The 12380-nt window shown below is 44.2% G+C and overlaps 1 protein-coding gene across 1 annotated transcript; it reads right to left on the bottom strand.

The window, feature by feature from the left end:
- Nucleotides 1-3737: 3737 nt before the first annotated feature.
- Nucleotides 3738-6702, bottom strand: LOC135875560 (complement C1q and tumor necrosis factor-related protein 9-like). Its single transcript, XM_065400451.1, has 3 exons — nucleotides 6690-6702; nucleotides 5681-5842; nucleotides 3738-4240 (listed from the first exon to the last, which is right to left on the bottom strand). The coding sequence occupies exons 1-3, from the start codon at nucleotides 6700-6702 to the stop codon at nucleotides 3738-3740; spliced, it is 678 nt and encodes a 225-aa protein (XP_065256523.1).
- Nucleotides 6703-12380: the final 5678 nt, after the last annotated feature.

The raw sequence follows: 12380 nt of genomic DNA on the forward strand, positions 1-12380 counted from the left end.
GCAACCCTAATTCTAGCCCCAACTCGCCTAGCCATAGGAAACCTAACCCTAGCTCCACCTCCCTTAACCGTAGGAACCCTAACCCCAATGCCCTTACCCACAGTTACCCTAGACCCATAGGAACCTTAACTCTAGGGCTGGAAGGCTTAATTATAGGAACCCTAATCCTTGCCCCACATCCCCTACCCATAGAAACCCTAACCCTAGTGCGGGGAGCCCTACTCATAGGAACCCTAACTCTAACCATAGCCCCAGCTACCCTACCCATTGTAACCCTTACTCTGGGCTGGGGACCCCTTCTCATAGTTACCCTAACCCTAGGGTAGGAAGCCCTACTGGCAGGAACTCTAACCCTAGCCCCAACTCCTATTTATACCTATAGTTACCCTAACCTTAGAGTGGGAAGCCCTCAGGATAGGAACTCGAAACCGAGCTCCAAGTACCCTACCCATAGGAACCCTACCCGTAGTTTGGGGAGCCCTATCCATAGGTACCCTGACCCTTGCTCCAAGTGCCCTACCCATAGGTACCCTCATGCTAGCTCCAAGTACCCTACTTATATGTACTCTGACCTTACAATGGGGAGCCCTACCTGTAGAATCCCTAAGCCTAGCTCTAAGAACTGTATGCATAGGCACTCTTACCATAGCTCAAGTATCCTACCTACCCTAACCATAGGTCAGGGAGCCCTAACAATAGAAATGCTGACCCCAGCTGCAGGTACCCTACCTGTAGGAATCCTAGCCCTGGCCCCAGGGAGCCCCACCCATATTAACCCTATGCCTAGCCCTAAGTCCCCTAACTGTACATACCCTAATACTAAGGTGGGGAGCCCTAGCCATAGGTACCCTAACCCTAGGGTTTCTCACATTATCTGGCTCTTTGTCCCCAGCCTTCTCGCCCAGCCAGACCCAATCTCCTCCTCCTAGCTTCTCATCCAATCTCTCTCTCCACACTCCTACAGTTTACAGTAAACCCCCCCATGCCCATGTTCCCCATCCCCACTGACTCCCAGTCTCCCTCCCAGAGCTCTTCATTCAATCTCATTGGGACCAGCTCCTCTTCCCAATATCTTTGCTCAGCCAGTCCCAGTTCTCCTCCCCTACCTTTGCTTCTCATCAGATATGTCTCCCTCCCAGATCCTTTCCCTGCCTTACTGGTTCCCACTCCCAATGTCCCCCTTTGTGGTCCTCATCTGCTCTTGGTTCCCCCTCCCCCCCATTTCTTTCCCGGTTCCCAGTCTCCCTCACAACACCCAGTCCCAGTTTCCCTCTTGCCCTCCCTCCCCCGTGCTAGCCTCCAGTCCCAGACTTTCCCTCATGTTCCTTGCCCAAATCTACTTTCCTCTGTCTCAACCCCCAGTTCCAGCTCTTGTCCCCTCTGCCTTCATGTCAGTCAGCTTCCTCCTCCACATTGCTTGGATGTCAATGAGGTGGCATTGAGAGATTCTCAAAGAAGGTTCTCAAAGAGATTCCTAAGAAGTCACCAGAGGTTTTTTTTAACACAGGACTTCTGAATTAGCCTCACCATTGTGTCAGAATTTAAGAGATGAGGAAAGTATACCCAGGGGTGGGGTAGGGTAAGGGGGGCAGGAGGTTTTGTCAGGGTCTGATACTATATTATAGCTGCATCTGTTATTATGGTAGCACCGCCTACTATTATGGTTGCCCTACACTTCCCATTATAAGACACAGTTTTCTGTTGTTTATAACTTTCCCAAACTTTAATGGTTTGGGCTGAAAATTTCCATGCCAGGTGCCTGACTCTCGTTCAATGTTTTTGGAAAATGTCAGCCAAAACACTTTAGCCGATTCTGAGAATGAGTATAAGGGAAAATACATTTTGCCTGTGTTAAAATACATTTTGCCTGTGTTAAAAAAAAATTTTACCTGCCAATTCCAGGTATCCAGTCCAAAGCAGCTGGGAACTGCAATTGTGAGAAAAGTCTTGCTCAGTGTGGATGGTGTGATGGGTTCGGTCACAGAGACCCCCTTGGGACTGTCACCTGACGTGCTGAGATTACCTCTGAGCCCGTTTTCCCTGCCAGCTTGGGACTCCAGAACCCTGCCTTGTTGAGCCAGACACACAAGCCTGCTCCAACACCGACCCAGGGTCTGAACCACGCCCCCAAAGCTGCAGGTTTTAACTGAAAACCACTCAGCAGATTACCTATCTCCAGCACCCAGACACCCAGCTCCCAATGGGATCCAAAACCCAAATAAATTCATTTTACTCTGTATAAAGCTTATACAGGGTAAACTCATAAATTGTCCGCCCTCTATAACACTGATAGAGATAGATGCACAGCTGTTTGCTCCCCCAGGTATTAATCACTTACTCTGGGTTTACTAATAAACAAAAGTGATTTTATTAAGTATAAAATGTAAGATTTAAGAGGCTTTAAGGTTCAAAGTAATAAGAGACAGAACAAAGTAAGTCATCAAGCAAAATAAAGCAAAAACACACAAGTCTAAGCCTAATACATTAAGAAACTGATTACAGGTAAATCTCACCCTTAGAGATGTTCCAATAAGCTTCTTTCACAGACTAGACTCCTTCCTAGTCTGGGCCCAATCCTTTCCCCTGGTACAGTCCTTGTTAGTTCCAGCAGGAATCTTAGGTGAAAGGCAAGGGCTTTCTCATGACTGGGAGCCTCTTTGTTCTCTTCCACCACCTTTTATATCTTTGGCACAAGGCGGGAATATTTTGTCTCTCTGGGTTCCCACCCCTCCTTCTAAATGGAAAAGCACCGGGTTTAAGATGGATTCCAGTATCAGGTGACATGTTCACATGTCCTGTGAGACCCACTCCATTCTTCCAGGGCTGGTCCGCACGTATCCCGGAAGGCTTGCAGGTAAATAAACCGTTTACAACCAATCGTCCTAGTCAATGGGAGCCATCAAGATTCTAAACCACCATTAGTGGCCCACACTTTGCATAATTACAATAAAATCTCAGAGTTATACTTCATATTCCTAGTTTCAGATACAAGAATGATACATTCATACAAATGGAATGAACACACTCAGTAGATTATAAGCTCTGTAATTATATCTTACAAGAGACCTTTTGCATAAAGCATATTTCAGTTACATCATATTCACACTTATAAACATATTTTTGTAAAGCATATGGAGTGCAACGTCACAGATGGAATCTTTTGGGAGTTTAGCTGTGGAGTTCTAGGAAGTGTCTACTGATCATGTGTGAACTGGAAATTTTCAAAGCCTTATAACGTGGCTAAATTTGGGCAGATTTTCAAAGGGATGCCAACAGGAACATCCCTGAAACAAAGGCCATTCTCTTGCCAAATATCAAGACCTTGCTCCAAAGTATGGAGGCATTAGAGATTCTCAAAGAAAAAGTCACCAGAGTTTTTTTAACACAGGCAAAATGTATTTTCCCTTATACTCATTCTCAGAATCAGCTAAAGTATTTTGGCTGACATTTTCCAAAAACATTGAACGAGAGTCAGGCACCTGGCATGGAAATTTTCAGCCCAAACCATTAAAGTTTGGGAAAGTTATAAACAACAGAAAACTGTGTCTTATAATGGGAAGTGTAGGGCAACCATAATAGTAGGCGGTGCTACCATAATAACAGATGCAGCTATAATATAGTATCAGACCCTGACAAAACCTCCTGCCCCCCTTACCCTACCCCACCCCTGGTTATACTTTCCTCATCTCTTAAATTCTGACACAATGGTGAGGCTAATTCAGAAGTTCTGCAGAAATCTAAATTTCAAATATCAGGTAACCCAAAAAGTAGCTTGTGTGTGTCGCTCCATTACTTTCCTGGTTCACTTCTAACCAGACCCTGTCACCCTTCGCCAGCTTAAGGACTGTACTTCCTGCCATATTTTCATAAGAGTTTAGGGTGGTCTGATATGATCCTATCACTGCCTGGCTGTTTTTCATTAGCTGAATGGACGTGGTGTTCCGGAACAACTCCACATTGTAGCCAAAGTAATAAACTCCGGGTATTTGGCAAGTGAAAATTCCTGTGGCCTTATCAAAATGTTGCTGATCATTGTATAAAATTTGATGAAATATAATGGGTTGTTTAGGAGCTGGATAGTTTTTGGCGAGTTTCATGGCAAAGGCAGATTTCTGACGTGGTGAGCATTCTCCCGGGCTTCCTTGTGGGCCGGTGGGACCTGGTTGTCCACTTTCGCCCTTTGGTCCCATTGGACCTAGTTTTCCTGGAGGGCCCTGTGGCCCACGCATTCCTGTGGAACCTGAAAAGGATTACAAAAGAATGAGCTAGAAGCAGATACTTTTCCATTTGTTCTCATCCTGCTCAAATGTGACTCATTTAAAATCCCCAAAAACTTCTTTGTTGACAATGCCTGCAGTGGGTCAGTTAGAGACACTGCCCACCAGGGTGGGATAAACTACAGTTTAAAGCATTGCAAACTCCCTAAAGTAAGAGAAATACTCCTATCATACCCATAAACTCTGTTCAAAGTAAAACACCTCAGCTTTAACTCTAGAGAAAACACTCTACTCTTAATTATTGTCCTCGGGAGTGAAAATGTTTGACTGACACACACTCCTTGTGGTTTATTCCTAATGCTCTGGTGTGTGGCTAAGTGTTTAGGCTCATGAAGCATTTTCAGGTGGGATGTATGTATACAAGAGTGTATGTGGATGAAGAGTGAGTAGAGCTCTGTCTTTAACACTTCTGTGGGTGGATATTGTCCTCTCTCTGGTGTCTCAGAGCAAGGAGGTGATCATTTATCCTAAAACAGTGGAATTCATCCAGTGCTGGATGTAAGGCAGGGTCAGAGGGGAGGTGATTTGCACAGCCCCTATGCTGGAGCTGCTGGGGGCTGGATTGCCCCCCTGAGCAGTTTAAATTAGCTCAAGAGCTTCCCTAATAGAGCTGGTCAAAAAATTAACAATTTTTTTTCTCCCCCAATAGATTTTTTTTTTTTGACAAAACAAACTTTCAACAACAAAACAAATTATTTATTTTTTGCGGGGAGGGGGGAAAATCGTAAACTTTGAAGAAAAATTTCACAGGGGAAATTTCCCCCCCAACCAGTTTTATTCCCTGTCTTGTGCCCCTTTAAAGCTCCTACAGCATTGCAAAAGGGGGGAATCACTGAAGGACAGCAATACCCTGGCTCCATCCTTAATATAACCCCTTATCTCCTCAGAACTGCCTGAAACATGTATGTGTGGGCACCCAACGCCCCCACCACCACCGCCTGAGAATGCTTCATGAGCCTAAACACTAAGACTAACCCAGAGCATTAGGAATAAACCACCAGGAGAGTGTGTCAAACATTTTCACTCCCTTGGGAGGCCACTAAGGTGGATTGAGAGGTAAGTTGTTGTTTTTTTACTTGCCAAAAACCCAGTTCAGGATTCTGTATTTCACTGCAAGGCCTTTCCATGATGAAACCATTCCTAGCTGTTGTTATCCAAATGTCTCTTACTGCATTTCTCGGCTGTACATCTGGTGTCTAATATATATACATACCATATTCCTACCTTCAGAAAGGGCAAATCTCTGATCTTAGGATCATAATTCTATCACTAAGTAACTGTTGCTATGAAGTGTTTCTGGTTGTTCCAAATATGCAATGTACTGAATTCTGAATAAGAAACTGGTGAAATGGTGCTATCAAAAGTTGGTATAGCGTGAAATGATTCACTTAAATGTGACTTACCTGGTTCCCCTCTGAGTCCCTTCTCCCCTTTCTCCCCATTGAGCCCATTATGACCAGGAACTCCATTGTTCCCAGGAGGACCTTGGGGTCCTTGGAGACATGGAGCAAGAGGGGGTTTTTCCTGTACTGCCACAGTGACGGAAACAGCTAAAATCCAGACCCCTGGAGCGGGAGAAAGGGGAAAGCCATTCATTAGAGCTTGCTAACAGTGGTTTTCTACAAGCAAATTTCAAAAACAGCCGTATAGATTGGGGTTCCCGGATGTGAACTGCACAGTACTTCTCAGCCTACCACTACTCAAATCATCATTAATCACGTTTATTATGGTAGTGCCTAAGGGCCACCCAAGATCAGGGCCCTATTGTGCTAGGCATTCTACAAACACGGGGCAGTAGGCCCCAGAGATCTTACAAATGTGGGACAAAGTCTTAAAATAAGGGTGGTCTTGTATCTCAGTACAAAGGATCCGGGGGGAGAGGCAGAGTAGAAGAAAGTTATATAATGGTAGCACTAGCAACTCTAGGCTCCCTAAAAGGTTTGGGCACCTCCTTTCCACACTAGAGGTGTGAACTCCTGGCCCCACTGAAGTCAGTGGCAGAAATCCTATTGACTGTGTTGGGGCTGGGATTTCACCCCAGATGTCTGACCTAACACAGTTGCACAGCGAGGAACAAACGTTGCACCCTTTCAAAGAATATCACAGTTGCTACTGAGCTGTTCATGATCTCAGAGCCACTGTTCCTGCCTCAGGACTGAAGCCTGCAGAATGCCTTTGGAGCCTGCCTTGGTGCGGTGCACAGCCTTCCCCACACAAAGCCACACTTCCCAGTGCTGGGGTGTTAACAGTCACAATTAAGCCCACTGTATTAATTAGGAGTGTAGGGCCTGATTGCCCTCTCTATCCCAATTATACACTGGGAGAGCTCCGCTGATGCCCAGAGTTACTCCTGATTTTTCCCCAGCATGAGAGGAGAATCAAGCCATGTATCTCCTCAAGAACGAAACCCACCTGATAAAAACATGCTGTGAGTTTCTTGTCTTTCCCGTGACGTCCCGGCAGCTGGGAAACAAGCTTCTTCGAGAGCCTGTTTCCTGAATCACTGTATTCTGCTCCTCACCCTTCTGCTTAGGACCCTCAAAGACACAGCTATGACTAAACAGCTTCCCTTATTGCTGCTTTGTACACACATGACCTACTGTGACCCTGCCTGTTCTAGTACTGACACTCCTCCAACCAACAGGATACATTCCCTGCTTGCTTCTTGTTTTCTCATTATGATCTCGGGGTGTACTGTTGTAAGACTGCTCTGTTCCACTCTGCTAGTTGCTGTATCTTGTTAAATAACAGTAATGAAAAATAACAGGCTGTATCTAACACAAATATTACTGACTACTCTAATTGCTGTATTTGGGTACTGAGCCAAATTCAGCCCTGGTATAAGTCCATTGATGTTAAGACAGTTACACTAAGGGTGAATTTGGCTCATTTCCTTATTTGTTCTGCCAACTATCGCTGTGGGACATACTCTGGCAGGCTGAATGTGGAACAAAGTGACTATAAGGAAAAAAACAGGCTGGTTTAGCCAACTAGAGACTAGACTATTGTTCAGGAATGCAGAGGCCTAGGTTTACATAAACATGATATATCCGTATACAGGCCTGTTTGACCAGCTGTCTTTATTAAATTTCCTGCGGGGGGAATAGTTATGTACAAGAAAAAGTGTTGTTGAGACTTTGGGCAAATCTACATTGCAATCGGCGCTGTGACTGAGGACTGTGTAGAGATACCCAAACCAGCTTTGATCTAGTTAGCCCAGGTACCAAGAGCAGCAAAGCTGTGGCAGCGTGGGCTGCAGCCTGGGTTAGCTGCTCAAGTACAAGCCTACCAGCGAGTGCAAGAATGCACTTGGGTGGCTAGCCCGCGTGTTGCTGTGGCTTGGCTACTATTGTTACTTGAGCTAGTTAGAGTAAAACTCTCTATGGTAGGGCCACACATACTGCAGTTGCACCTCTGATTGCATCCGTTGCCCTGTCACAAAGCACTCCTATGGATTTCCTTAATGGTGCTCAACTTTTATTAATGCTTCGGAAACACCACATGTAAATATTGGCCAAGCCTACAGGAAGCATCCTTTAATTCTACGACTACTTAACTCTTATATAGAGGATTGAGCAGTAGATACAAGTATGTGGGAGGTAGCTCAGAGATCAAAAAGGCATCTTCCACTCAGACGTGCATATACACCCACACATTCCGTGTAGTCAGTGAGCTGAAGGCTGCAGCTCAACGAGTTGAATTTTACATCATTGGCGACAGCGGGTACTGACCCTACTTATGACAGGGGAATTAACCTTTGTAATTGACCCAGAACAAGTGACTGAGGCCAGAAAATGAAGTCCCAGTGTCTTACCAACACACCAGAGTGTCACACATCTACTATAAATGCTGTGGTGTTATTATTGTTGACCTACTGGGACTGGTCAATTTCTTTGTGCTTGGGGAGGCCACTAAGGGACAGTATTGGATTGAAGAGAGCAGCAAGTCCCAAATGGTGTTACTTCCCCCTGCGGAAACCCCCCCTTCCTCTTACTGTGCCACGTTGAACTTGGAGATTTGTAACTCCCATCAGGCCTGTTACACTCATTGCCACATCACACTGTTCTCATAATATTAGGGTGACCAGACGTCCCGATTTTTAGGTGTTTGTCCTGATATTTCCAGCAGCAATCGGTTTTTTTTTTTTTTTTTTTTTTGCTCTGCTGGTGGTAGCACTTGGCTTTTTTTTCTTTTTTTCCCCTCTGCTGGCGGACCCCCGCCTCCCCCGGTGTCCCGATATTTTCTTCCTCTCATCTGGCCACCCTACATAATATGTATCTCAAAGGCATCATGTAAAGTATCATAGATAAACTGGTGACACCCTGATCCCCAAAATCATTGTGTGATGTATGTATGTATGGAGTACAAACAGTTATAGATGTGTGCTGGAAATATGTTTTTAAAATGTGTTCAGCCTGTCCTAGACAAAGGAATGTGTATTTACTAGGGCTGTCAAGCGATTAAAAAAAATTAATCGCGCTGTTAAACAATACCATTTATTTAAATATTTTTGGATGTTTTTTACATTTTCAAATATATTGATTTCAATTACAACACAGAATACAAAGTATACAGTGCTCACTTTATATTATTATTTTTATTACAAATGTGTGCTGTAAAAATGATAAATAAAAGAAATAATTTTCAATTCATTTCATACAAGTACAACAGGTATGAATTTTTAGGGAGCCTACTTGTGTAGGGAGGAGATGGGCTGGCAAAGCAAAGATACCAGCCTATTGGGACAGAAGCCTCGTTTAGTACCCATTGTGGAGTGGGAGGGAGCCTCATTAGAGAGACAGGAGGGAGCAGGAACTGTCAGAAGGGTGAGTTCCTGCTGATGTTACAGCCAAAGGAGAGACACCACACCTAAGTTGACTCAGCTCTCGCCCCTCAGGTTGAGTATGCTTTTTAACTGACAGGCTTTGGCTGCTTGAGCTTTCTGAAGGAAAAACCAGTGCTACATAGACTTCCTCTCAATAAACCTATCAAGACCTATTCTTGATTTATCCTCTGTATTTTGTGCACAAGATACTGTCAAGGGTGTTGAAATAGGTTGTCAACATGATCAGGAAGTCTATCCCACACATGAAGGTGACAAGCATTACCACGTAAGCTTAAGTAAATGTTCTGACTACCACTGATAATGTAAAGCAAGAAACTCTGACTTTGGAAACAAATTCCCTGAAACAGGTTCTTGGAACTCTACTGGCCGAACTCAGAATTTGGATTGTGGGTCATCAGCTCAGGGCTTATTAGGTCTTGGCTTGTTGCATCCTGGATTTCACAATCCAGGACTCTGTTTTCTGAACTTGGGACCCAGTTCTCAGAGCCCAGATTTAAAAACTCAGTTGTCAGGATGCAGAACCTAGATTTCCAAACTTGAGACTTGGAACTTGGTTTTGAGATTTGGAATTTGGCTTTGGAGACTAGAATATGGAGCTCAGATTTCAGAACTATTCCTGAAGAACATGGATTTTGGTTCTTGGCAGTCGGCTTTGGCAACCCAGCACCTAGATTTTGGAACATAAGATTTTGTGTTTGGGATTCAACTCAATTTTTACACCTTTAAAAAAAAAAAAATCAGACCATGCAGCACTATTTTCCCATTTCAAGATTCATAACCCAGGTTTACGAACGTTTGCTTTTGAATCTTGCCATTTGGAATTTGGCCCTCAAACTAGTTTTCACAATTAGTTTTTCTGCAGTCATAACTATGGCTCAGATTCTCAGAGGTATTTAGGTTCCTAGCGTCCATTGCTTTCAATGGGAGTCACATATCTAAATACCATTGAAGATCTGGGTAGGTGCTATCAAAACTCAGAAGCCAGGTTTTGGATCTTCGATTTTGGGTTACAGATATCCTGATTTTCTAATCTCATATTTGATTTTTGGGACTTGTTTTTCAGGATTTGCTTTTGGGACTGGGGACCCAGTTATTACAGCTCATTTTATGTGACTTAGCAAATTCAGCCTGCTTTCTAGAACTAGGAAGCTAGATTTTGGTTTACAGAACCTAGTGTTCACAGCCGTGAGCTCTGCCTTTCACATCTCAAATTTTGTATTTTGGAACTCTGCTTTGAAAACTCGGCATTCCGAATTCTGCATTCAGAACCTGGTTGTGGCAACCTAGATTTTGGAACTGGAAACTCCATTTTTGATGACGGCAGCCCAGATTTCCAGACCCATATTATGGTATTTGGAACTCTGATTCTGAAACTGTTTATTGACGAATATCTACTAAATACAATTACATCCTTTTGTCCAGGTAGCTTTGCTCTGTTTTTGGAGATTGTCTGAGCTTCACACGACTTTTCCTTTACATCTCAGAGCAATTTCTACAGGGGTATCTGATTCCTTTGGCTGGGTTTTACCATCTGCCAGCTGGGCCCTAAGCAGTGTTCATCCACCCCCTTGCAAAGATCAACAGTCACTGGCCTGGATTTTTAGCTAGCATGAACTACTGGAGCTCCATTGCTATCAATGGAGCAATGCCAATTTATGCCAGCTGAGAATCTGGCTCATAGCCACCTATGTAGCACTTTGTAAAATAGATCTCGTTTTCCAGAGAAGGAGTTGACCTTCACGTTTTTTCTGGAATGGCTGCCTTTCCGTAAACCATGACAATTATCACTATTGTAAAGTATAATCCTCCCCGGCACCACTAGATGGTGTGTGCAGATCATTATTCTAGGGCATTGGTTCTCAAACTTTTTTTTTCCACAGACCACTTGAAAATTGCTGAGGATCTCGGTCGACCACTTAATGATCTTTCCAAATGTTGTTTGTACCGTTAGCTAACTATTGAAATGTGCTTTGGATAAAAGCGCTATATAAAACCCCCCCTTAATAATAAACATTTTTTTGTTCTACAAAAAAAGCACACCACTCATATTTTAATATCAGTAGTCTTACCTTTCTAATGCAATGGATGTGCCCTCTCTCCCCCACCACAGCAGCCCCAAAACTGGGGCTGGGAAGGAGGGGGGAGTCTCTCCCTCTCTCCCCTGCCATGGCAGCCCCCGAGCTGGGCTGGGAAGGAGGGCCGTCTCTCCCCAGCAGCCGGAGCCCTGGAGCTGGGGAAAGTCGCCTCTTTCTCTGGCCACTGCATCCCTGCATGTCCCAAATTCTCCCCACCCCCTCTTCTCATCCCCACTGCCCCCTTCAACCTACTCCCTATTCCCTCCAAGGCTACCACCTCACCTTACATGTGTGTCTTCTCCAAGGTCCAGGCACCTAATTAGTGGAGCCACGCCTGTGTGGCTCCACTAATTAGGTGGGTGGCCCTTCATTCTCTCGTGTGCGGCTGCCCAGGTACGCACCTTAGAGGGAACTATCTGTGGACCACCTGAATGGAGCTCGCGGACCACTGGTGGCCCATGGACCACAGTTTGAGAACCTCTGTTCTAGGGAGATTAAAACCAAAGAGAAAGCGTAAAAGAACTGGTAGTTCCGGAAAACAAATGTACTGTGTCCTTGAGACAGTCATGCTTGTTCCAAGGACATGCACATATGAGTTTAGTGCATTCATAGCACTGAACCCACCCACACTTTTAACCTCACAATGCTATTCTGTTGACTGTGAAGCCTCATTAAAACTGTACTAAAATGGTTAAGTAGGACAACATTTTCCTACCAAGTAAGGTTTTCAGATTTCTAATTTGTTTTATTTTGATGGATTTAATAATCACATTTTGAATGCCCTGCTGTGGCAGGATTTAAAAAAATACTGAAAAATGTTGTGGCCATTTAAAATATTGAGAGCTGTGCTTTGTTAGGATAATCATGAAGTTAATCAAATCTCATGCTTCATGGAGCTGGGAGAGAGTGTGTGTGCTTAAAGTAGGAACCCTGTGGCATGAACTACAATCTTATATTTAGTTTGAGTTACTTGTGCTAATAAAAGCTAAGTCCTGGGAAGCAAGGGGTAACATTTGATCTTCCATAAAATGTGTATAACTCCTTGTTGGTGCACGATAGGAAATCCATTATCTTATACCTCTGATAAACATAGTTATCTAAGCAGGTTGCACGTGGAGATGTGCTGCTTGACTATTGAGGGCCTTGAAAATTAGGACCCAGTGGTGATCAGAAAGGATCCTG

Source organism: Emys orbicularis, chromosome 1, assembly GCF_028017835.1.
Source record: "Emys orbicularis isolate rEmyOrb1 chromosome 1, rEmyOrb1.hap1, whole genome shotgun sequence".
Lineage (NCBI taxonomy): Eukaryota > Metazoa > Chordata > Testudines > Emydidae > Emys > Emys orbicularis.